The sequence below is a fragment of the Cariama cristata genome, unplaced genomic scaffold (genome assembly GCF_000690535.1).
Source record: "Cariama cristata isolate BGI_N322 unplaced genomic scaffold, ASM69053v1 scaffold21472, whole genome shotgun sequence".
Lineage (NCBI taxonomy): Eukaryota > Metazoa > Chordata > Aves > Cariamiformes > Cariamidae > Cariama > Cariama cristata.
The window spans coordinates 194,552-205,368 of NW_009602541.1; the positions used below are offsets into that span (position 1 = coordinate 194,552).

The window sequence follows — 10,817 nt, forward strand, 5'->3', positions numbered from 1 at the left end:
TTGTTTCACATAACCACGTGTTCTGCCTTTCCAGGGAGTCACAGCAAAACTCCCACTTGCCCAGAGGACACAAACCTGGAGGCTGGTGACATTTCTTGGCAAGTAGTAAATTTGCCAGGATATAAATTTGCTTGAGACATATTTCACATCAAATTTGAAAAGCGGTTTGCAGCAAAAGAATGGAAATAGGGGAAGGACAACGAGGTATCTTTCCAGCATTTTCAAAATTAAAAAGTTTAACTTCTCTCTTCAAATTCAATTTTTTATTAAAACATAGAGAAATGTCTTAAGAGAAATCAGCCTGAAGCAGCCCTTAGATTAATCCTTGATGAAATGGAAGAGGAAAGGGAGAGAGAGCAGGTTTTTCTCCAGAAGAAATTACCAACAAAAACAAAGGATCAGAAAAGACAAAAAAAAAAGAAGTTTAATGCCTGTTCAGCTGTCTGAACCATTTTTTCCTTCTTTTCAGTTCTGCTGCCAAATCAAAACACCCAATATTTTTGCTGTTCTGCTCAAAACTGCTCTTGAGATCTCAGTTTCACTGCTGATCTTCCTTCTATCACCTCATGGTCTTACTCCCCGTCATTAGTGCAGGTCTTCCCACTTTTACTCCCCTTTAAACAGGCCAAGGTGACTGTCTTCCTCGCTAGAACAACTGTTGAGGCCTTGCCATCCCATACTGTAAGCTTTTGGTCATGAGTACCACCCACCCCCAGTGCCTGGAGAGCATCTCAGCTGTTTGCAACCAAGATGAGGGCCCCTTTCTCAGCCGAGCCAGGCATTGTCCTCCAGGCCCTCTCCTCCCCTGCCAGCACAGGCATTTGCACTGAAATTCCTTCCCATGACACTTAGCAACTAGGAACACTTCCTCGTGTTTTTAAGCCAACAGTGTTACAATACCAAGGAACATCCAAATTTCCCGTATGTGCAGCTGTGCCCTAGCTGCAGGGGACCTGGGGTGAGAGGAAGGGAGGCTGGTTCACAGCATCAGTCGGGGTTTGCAGAGCAGGGAATGGGGACTGCATGTGCTGAACTAGACACAGCTGCTGCTTTCGGTGCCGCAAGACATCTATCTACCTGTATGCCAATTCTGCAAGATAGTATTATTATCCTGCACACAGATGAGACTTTCAGCAGGTCCCAGACCCTCTCCTCTGATACCATTTGTCCTAGAGGTTGATCCATTTTGGTCTCTGAGTAATGAGGGTTTTCTTACACCTCTATTGTCTTGTCTCTCTTAATCTTCCCAGAGCAGTTACCAGCTGAAACTCCAGTTGTGATCTCCTCCCCAGTTTGCTGCCCCACTAGAGGAGCATCAGTCCTGAGAGGGGCCCCCAGAAACAAACCCTCTTTCCTTATGAGTCAATAACAAGTTCAGGATGCTGAGCAATTAGAACAAATTTCAAAGTGCAACCATAAATAAGTTTACACTTGGCTGCTTTACAGCAAGTTAGCACAATTGTTTTTATAACATCTGTCTTTACAGCTTTATAACCATCTCAGTACATCCAAAGGTGGAGAAAGATGACAGGACAGCAGTCTGCAGTTTGGGGGGGTGGGGGTGGGATGGGGACACAGCATTTATAGGTGGAAAATGTCTTTTTTGCAATTTCAAGGACTTTTTGAATGGTGAGAATATCTTTGAGTGTCATGAGAAAGCCAGTGCCTTGTCCCATACTATTTTGTCGGCCATTTGGTTCCGCAGAGCCCTAGACAGAAACGTACCTTCTACAGTAATAGCATACTTTCAGCAAAGGCAGTGTGAGAGCTGTGAGGGAAGGACTCTCCCATCCTAATCTTTCCCAAGCCTAGTCTGGCTGGCCTCTGAATCACAGCTTTAGATATTCCAGAGTAGTTTGTTAAAGAAAAAAAAGTTATTCAATAGATATCTAAAATGAACAAAAGTAGCCTTTTCGCTTACACTGATTAACATACAAATTGCAAGGACTACTGAACTGGATACCAAAGGCATAAACTATACAAAGATATCATCTGAGCTTAGGAAGAAATTTTCCATGCAAAACCCATGACTTCTCTCCCAAAGCGTCACTGCAGAATGGGCTGTTCAATCAAATGCACCACTAGTGTTTACTAACCCGTGCCGGTCTGACTTGCTTTTGGTACTCTCAGCGCCTACCATCAAAATCTCAGAGAAGGAGACTGGAGGATCTGCTAAAAAGCACCCCAGGTTCAAGAAAAACTCAATTCCATTTTCTTTAACCATCCTCTTATCCAACCCCCATTTGGTTCAGAGGAGACATTGTATTGACTCCTACTTGATTTGGATAAACTCCAGTAACAGCATAGGGGATGGGAATTTGGTAGTCCTGGATTGAACTACAGCTGAATCACTCATCCATTGGTGAAAGCTCACAGCACCTCAGGAAAGAAAGGTCTTTGTGGCATGGTTTGCAGAGAAGGGAAGTTTAAAGTAGGGCGAACATTTAAGTCCCAAAGCGTTATTTCAAGGTGTCTCTAGAGAACAAGAACGAAAGAGAAGTTATTGCTGTATTTGATATGTAATTTATTATTCCTCCTTTTCTTTTATAAAGTTAGATTTTGATTCACCAAGAAAAGTTAGTGACAATCAATTATTCCCTTCCCCTTTCCCAGTTTCATTTTATTGTTACAAGAAAGTTTAATTTTTAACCATGTAATGATCTTATTGCAGTGTTATTGGAAAAGAAGAGTCACGCAAGAAACAAAAAGGTAGGGGAATGAACTCTTCCTTGGGACAGGTTTCACTAGCAGTGGGTCGACGACTGGGAGAACTGTTCCTGGGTTAGAGGTAGCAATGTCCTTCTAGGGAGTATCAGGCCTTGGCAAGGCTACCAGCACCATCAAAGCCTTTCCTCCTCTGTAACAAGGGCCTGAGAGAGGTGGGGGTGACACAGAGAGTAGGAAAACAGAATTATGTAGAAAGAGGTTGCTGATGACTTTCTGACCACTTACATCATTTGATGGTTTCGGAAGACCACCCATTTCTCGAGATGCCCAAGAAACTTAAAGAGTTACTAAAATTCAATTTGGCATCCAAACTTGGGAGAGTTGCTTTGAGAAACAGTAGCTGCTGGGGAGCTAGGTTCACCCCTCAGTTTTTATTCCTCCTGGTTTTGGCAGGAGTTGACTTGCTGGAGGACAGAATAAGGGAGTGCATGTGGGGCATGTGAGGCGTAGGAGAAGTGGGTCCAGGCATGCACGTATCTCTTGTCGTGCCCACAGACCTAGGACAACTCATGCATGCTGTGAACTTACCACCGCCATTCTTGTAGCAGAGGTACGGGAACCTCCACACGTTACCCAGACCAATGATCTCCCCGGCCACAGACAGCACAAACTCCATTTTGCTGCTCCATTGGCCTCTCTCTTCCATCTCCTCCTTTTTTATCTCTTCAGGAGCTGCGATGGCCCCATTGGGCTCTCCTTCCTTAGCCACAGCTCTTGTCATGGCTCTGTGGGACAGAGGAAGAAGAGAGCATAGGATCTAGGGAGCTGCTGTGGGACATGCTGGTGGGAAGAGGAGGGAGGAGACCAGTCACTAGTTCCTAGTATCACCATGAGGTTCCCTCATCCTCTGGAAAATGGCTTCTTTAGCATCAGGACAAAGCATTTTCCCCAAGTTATGTCTGTGGGACAGAAAGTCTATGCTGAAGGGACAGAGAAAAGGTCACTGGTCAGATGAGATGGACCCACCTGCACCACGCCAAATTCACTCTTTCTCCCCCACAGCTCCCTTCCTCATCCTTCGCAGACCACCAGCCTTACCGTACCTCCATCTGCCCCTCCGCACCCTGACTAAATGCTCTGCATCTCCACTGTTGCTGGATACTTGGCTGGGACTTTGGAAACAGCAGTTCAGAGGAAGAGAAAAGGAGCTGGAGCTGAAGCAGGGCACAGGGGCAGGAGTTTCCCTTCCCTGTGTGCTTTATACAGCAACTGTCTCCTTCCGGAGTTGTTTCAGAGGGCAGGATAGAAATGCTATGGATCAATAATCTGAACAAGAATGGACAACCTACCATCTTCAAGGTATTGCCATGAGCACTGTCTTTGACCCCCTGGACACCATGTTACACCACTATACAGCCTGCTACCTCAGCAAAATGCACCCATGCTTATTTGACCTAAGCTCCCTTCAGTAATGAACAGGCATAAGCACCAATCCTCCACCTCTGCCCAACAGAACAAGGAAACAAAGCCACTGGATGAGCAAAAGGACCTCATACTTGTCAGGTGTTTCAGGTCTGGGCAAGGGAGTACTGAGATTAGACAAACTCAACTATTGCAGTGAAACTGTTCGTAGGAAAAAGCCCAGCCGTGGAAACACGGAGTGAAGTCACTGTTGGAGAAGGTACATTGAATGTGACTGGGCCCATAGGGTGGTATGAGGAAGACATTCTCTGGTCTGCACTAGATCCTGAATTATGTTTAGCATCATCTTAATTAAGCAAAGTCAGTGGCTGCTTGTTACAAGTTACAATTCTCTGTCATACACAAAGTCCTTTAATTGGCTAGTTAATTTAAATCCAACCAAAATTCACACAGACCAGAATGAATCTTCTTTTTGATAACTTTTTCATATTGTTTACAGGCATTTGATTATGAGAAGAAACTAAAGTATGAAGAGAGAAACCTCCTTTGACTTAGCTAAAAACACTCTCCTCAAAAGTCTGCTCTAATGAGTTACCTGAGGTAGGGATGCACATGTCAGTCCAGCCAGAAGGCACAGACCTAACAGGAGCAGGGTAGCTGATGAGCTATGCTAGGGAAGTCCTAACTCCGGCTACATCTCACTGGTGGCATTACTGAGCAGAAGTTGGCTTTGAAGGGGTGATTGGCACCAGCAAGGGATACGCATTCCCATGTTGGGATTAGGAAGCTACAGCAGAAATAAGCCTCTCCAAAGCAGCAGTATCTCTGCTTTCATTCCCACCAGCTGAGAGTGCTAAGAAATCAAGACTTTGTTCCTTTACATTAACTTACAGATTCAGTTTGCTGGTTGCTTTATAGATTTTTTAACAGCACATCTATCTTTCCTTCTGTGCCTCCTAAGGGGACATCCCCATCTCCAGGGAGCAGCAGGGACAGCAATCTGCATCACCCACACTACTTAATTCTTCCACTGCCCCTGGATTTGCTCTGGACCACTTCAGCTTGCTCTCCCCCCAGTGAAGTCCAAGAACGGCTCTGGAGGCAGCTCAGGCCAGGGACCTCTCCCAGTCAGCAAGTCAGTGGTGAGCAAGATCTCATCACCCTTGATGTCCTCTGCCTGATAGGATCACCAAACCTATCCATCAACCTTTTGCACCAGGTTGGTGCATGAGTACCATGATGGCAAACTATTCCTTCCCTCCTTGTGCCTAGTCTCTCTCCAGTCATTTCCCTCTGGGCTAGCATCAGAGTATGAGCCATCTCATGGGGAACAGGGACTATATGGGAGTCTGACCTAACTGGGAACAAAAGCAAGTGTCGTCCTAACATCAAACTAGCCCAGCAGCCTCGAAACACCATGGCACTTGTTTTGGTGTAGTTTTCAATGAGGCAAGGGGGAAGCAGGAGCAGGAACTGGTTGGCCGTGCTTGCACCTACTCCACACAAGACAGCATCATTATCAGTGTGTCTCGTTTGCTTCTGTAAGTTGCCCAGAGCAAATTAAATGATTTCCTAAATGCTAGCCCTCTGGATATATCAGGCCACAGGGCAAAGAAAGATACTTGCATATGAAAAAAAAACCTCCTTCTGAATATTCGTAGCAAAGCAAGCAGTTTTTTGGCACAACGCATGTTTCCTTCCTCTGTCATTCAAGTAAAGAAAGGAAACCAGATCTCACAGTGTAATGTACCGATTGCTCTTTAAACCCAGGGCAACAACAGCCTTTGCTCCTCCATCTGCCTTTGTGCTGCAGGGCGCATCCTATTCCTTTTGGAATCAGCAGCAGATTTCCATGCAGAGGGCTGAATCCCATGCAAAGCATTAACGCTGCCTTTAGTAAGAGGGACTGCAGCAAGGACAGGGGAGCATAAACCATGGAGAAGGGCAGTCAGGGGTCAGTGAAGACCATGCTCCAGGGTATATAACTGTCTCTTCAAAAACATTGCAGAAAGGATTCTGGTCTCCTAATACATTTGAGAGGTTTTTAGAGTTATTTCCAGTAAGGGATTATATATGGGCAGTACTGCAGTTGGCACAACTAGTTTCAGTTTCAAATATAGATGCACCAGGGCACTAAAAAAGCAACCTCTCTTTTTTTCCCCAGCCCTTGCCCTTTATAGTCCATATGCTGGAAAGCACCTGTTTACTGGTATGGCTTGCACTGCCCCAAACCCACCAAGTAATACAACACGTGTGGATTTACACTTGAGTGTGAAGCTCAAATCCTCTAACAGGCTTACACAAACCTTTAACCACACATTTAAAGAAGGTGATGAAACCCAGAAATCTAGGCACACACCCTAAACGTTGGCTGGTGCAGAGCTAGCAGCTCACCAACAGCTCACCAGCACAGAGGTCCTCCCAGTCCCAGCTTTGCCCCCTCCACTTCGCTCGCCTGCTGGGTTGGATCGGGAGGTGGAAACATCAGGTCCTCCCGCCAGTCTTTTCTCATCTTCTGAGGCCCAGGCAAGGCCCCTTTCCCCACTGCCTGCTTGCAGCAAGTCTTGCCAGCTGGCTAATCAGTTCATTCAGATACTGCAGCACAGCCTCCTCATCTTTGAGAGGAGCAGAGCTCCACGCACTGTCAAATGTGAGAGAAAAAATAACACATACTTAATGAAACGTGTTTGATCTGTCACAGTCCTTGGCACGTTCCAATTTGCTGCAGTCCAGGACACATTATCAAGTACAATGATGCTTAACTCTGGGCTTATTGAGGATGTCATGAGAAGCTGACAGGAGAGGACTTAGCTAATTCTTTGCTTTTATTCTTCTAATGCGAGGTGGCTCCAAGAGCCAGCCTATTTCTCCTAATATCTGTGTTTTAGCTGGTTTTGTGTTAGACTTGTTTCACACATGGGGACAGGGGAAGACCACAATCAGGGAGCCACCTCCTCACACCTAACCCCAGGAAGGGAATGCCCTGAGTGCCAGCCTGCAGCCTCACCCTTGTCACCAGCCTCCACCTCAAGGACAACTGGGCCAGGGCTTTGGCTCTGCATCTCTCCTCCGACTCCTGAACAGGCCAAGGACAGAAGCCGGGACGCTGCAGTGGGGAACAGCGCTGGGACAAACACAGAGCAGCAGGGGAGATGCGGCACTTGTGGCTTCATTTTCCTATTTTAAAAAGGGGAAAAGCACCCTGGTTATGGAATCAAACCTTTTTAACTGGGAACAGGTGGTAGATTAAACTAATGTCCAAAGTTTTGGCCTTTTGTGCCATGAGCTTCAGCTTCTCCCTTCCCAGACAAAGCGATGCACAGCATGACACATCCCCACTACTTCTCTCTCTGCTTTGCCTGCTGTTTCTATGAGAAAGCCTATTCACACACCTCCTGCCTCTTTTCCTGAACATCTAATCCTACTGTGCCCCTGCCCTATATGTTCTCAGGCCAGATGGGGACTCAAATAACTTATTGATTCCAGCTAGGGACAATTTCGCTCTCCCACAGCAGCCACAGTCACTCACTGTGTTACATCCTCCGCAACTGGCAGACATTTTCTTCTCCCTTTGGATACCCTTCTCCTCAATACAGAAATTCGGAGAAAAGACTTTGCTCCTTGTTACCTGCCTGCACTTTTTCTGCTGTTCCTTCACCAAAGTTTGGAGAAAAATCCTCTGACTACTTCATTCCCAGCCTCTTTTTTCCCCTCTGTCATAAAGTTTTTCCAATTGTTAAGATGCCACCTGATGCCATCCACAGCCTAATGCTCTCCTGGACCCACTCAGCCACCACCACCTTCCCTCCTCAGCTCCCTCTGGCCTCGCTAGTCTCTTCTGCAGGTGACCTGCTGTATTTTCAACCATTAGCACTTTGAGGAGGTGCCTTTTTCCAGGCCTGGAGTACGCTTTGCAGACATGACCCCCAGCCTGTCATCTTCCCACAGAGAGGAGGGGGTTTCCTCTCCGCCCAGTACAACAGGCAGCTCTGTATGAAATGGTACTGGACTTGCTACTGGGCTTGGTGCATGGAGGCAGCCACATTTTTCCCCACAAGATTTATTGCTGGGAAAATAAGAATACACCTGGATTCCCCCAGGCACTGGAAAGAGAGCAGGCAGCCATAAACACAGACCACACCAACAAGTTCCCTTCTTCAATATTTGAACGAGGTAGCCCAGTCTCCCCCTGGTCACAAATTTTGGGTTGTGTTTGTCCCACACCTACCACATGAGATCCTTCAAGTATGGCTACAAAAGTCAAGGAAAGACAAGGACACCTCAGAAGTGCTGTGGACACTCACCAGTTGGATCCGATGGGCCGAAAGTACGATGCAGAGATGCAGGAGAACGGCGTTTGTTGGCTTGATTTGGGAACAAGCTGCAACTAAAGGAGGGAGGCAGGAATTAGAAAAAGAGGAGAATGAAAGTGTCCTTTGAAAGCAAAACATGGTGGTATCCTCAGCCTCTCCCAGGGCAAAAAGGGCTTATTCAGGGCTGCTCAGGTGAGACAAGGAACAAGAGATAGACAAGAGAGATGAGACAGAAGCTGCCTGAGGTTTTGGCACCAGAAGAAGAAACTGTTAGAGATTCTTCTAAAGCTTTTGTTCCTGCAAGCTGACTGCCTGTTCCTGACTGCCATCACATAGGAGCTCCTACTGCTGGGAAGTTAACGTCCTTCGTTTGACCTCTTCTGCTGTTTTATCTTAAGGCAAATGAGAGGAGGACAATCTCAAGAGCAAACAGTGAACAGAGATGTCATTAAAAAGCAGCTGATAACACTTATTAGAAGAAGCACAGTCTTAAAGCACCTTTGGACACTCGTAGGTGCTGGCTGAGCTGCAGAAGGCAGAATCGCAGGTGATGATGCAGACAGCTGCACTGCATTTATCTTTCTTGGTTTAGTTTTGAAACAAGCAGCAACCAAGCACATAAACTGCATTTTAAGGTGGGGAGGGAGGAATCAGGAAGCAAGCAGGCTGGGCTGTGTTAGAAAAGGAGGAGCAGGAAGACACAGACAATTCTCTGGTTGCACAATATAAGGCAGCAGTTAGTCGGCAGCTGAAATCCTGCGTTGCATTTCGATGGCAGGAGGTGGGGGCGGTTGTGGGAGCAGAGGCAGAAAATCAGGGCTCAGTGAAGAACAGCAGTGCCAAGGTACAGCTTAAGGAACAAACCCGGTTAGATTAGTGCGTGGGGGCCGCTACTGGAATAGGTCGTATCTTCAAGATGGACAGGAAAATATTAGCAGTAGAAGTAAGGGCTTTCCAGCCAATCTAAGAGCAGCTGTGTCCGCAGGGACGGCTGCTTCAACCATGGCTGCTTCCAAACCCAAATACTGCTGGAGGACGGCTCACTCCAGCTGCAAAAAGGACAAAGGCAAAGGAAAGATGTAGCAAGAAAAAAAATTATCAACTCCAGGACAGCAGTCAAAATTAACATGCCTCTCATTTCAAGCTGTTGAAAGCTGGTTGGCTTCCTTACACCTTCTAATTAACTTCCAGGTTGTGTGGGCTGCAGGGTATTCTCAAAGCATCTGTTCAGCAAGGTTCATGGGGCACAGGAGGCTGTCACAAGGATCAGATCCTGCTTACATTTTCTGCAATATGAAATAAGAGCAACACTTCTGCAGTCAGTGAGTTTACTGCTTACTGACACTAGCAAGAGTGAGATAAGAAGCAACTGTGAGTTTACTAATGACATGTACATCTGTGATACAAGCTGCAAGGATTATAGAGCATCATCCTTCAGAGCACACACCCCCAGCTCAGGAGGGGACCAAATGGCTCCTGCCCTGTCCTCTGCTGCCAGGACAGGAAAGCCTCCCAAGTACCTAACAGTGGCTGGACTTCCCTGAGTATCGGTGGCAAATCCCTTGCTAAAAGCAGCACATGCTGTTGTTCTCAGTGCCAGTTCAGTCCCTGTCAGTGTCTGTGGCTCACCACCCCTGCACTGGGCTACAGAGACACAGAAGTGGTTTCTTACTTCAGCCCAGAAAAAAATCAAGACTAACTGATGAAGTTCATAAATGGGGTGTAAATACAACCAGGAACTAGCCTTTGCATCAAACCAGGTACTCTCAAGACTTCCACTCAGCCCATAGTCTGGTTGTATCCACTGCCACATAGCAGGAGGCCCAGTAGCATGCAATAATGGCAGGATCCATCTTTCTTACAGAACCCCACAGTGACAGGTCTCCTACAGACACAGCCAGGCTGGCCCCAGTGGAGCTCCTAGAGCCACCCAGCTGGTGGCCAGAGGTGTCCGGCCAAAGTCCAGCAGCTGCTCCAGGCTTGCTCAGAGGTCCTTGTGCACAGCCGAAGTGTGGGGACAGCCAGGCTCCTGGCGCTGGCTGCAGGACCGGAGCAGGTGAATGGCATGGAGGGTGAAAGCCATGCTGCTCTGGCACCCGCTCGGCAAACAGGTGCAGCAGGGGCACAGCAGGGCAGCGACCTATGGTGCAGCCCAGAGGTGCCCCACAGGGACAGGACAGAGTCCATAGGAAGGGACATGGTGTCTACAGGGCTGCCACCTCACCCCGGGCAGCAAATTCACAGAGCAAGGCTTGCCATCCGGCAGCCCTGGGCAGGTCAGGTGAAGGGAGGGAGACTGCCAGCCCCCAGCACTGCGGCTTGGCCCCCTGATGCTGACACGGGTCAGCCTTGAGGCTGGAGGCGGAGGGGTTAGGGAAGGGTGGACAGCAAAGCAGCTACCCCCTGCAGGTGCAT

At 47.5% G+C, this 10,817-nt stretch overlaps 1 protein-coding gene across 1 annotated transcript in view; it reads right to left on the reverse strand.

The window, feature by feature from the left end:
• Positions 1–3,448, reverse strand: part of SLC6A12 (solute carrier family 6 (neurotransmitter transporter), member 12) — a 30,169-nt gene extending 26,721 nt beyond the window's left edge. Inside the window, exon 1 of the mRNA XM_009694803.1 lies at positions 3,256–3,448. Within this exon, the coding sequence (XP_009693105.1) occupies positions 3,256–3,448 (193 nt within the window). The remainder of the gene's footprint in view (positions 1–3,255) is intronic.
• Positions 3,449–10,817: the final 7,369 nt, after the last annotated feature.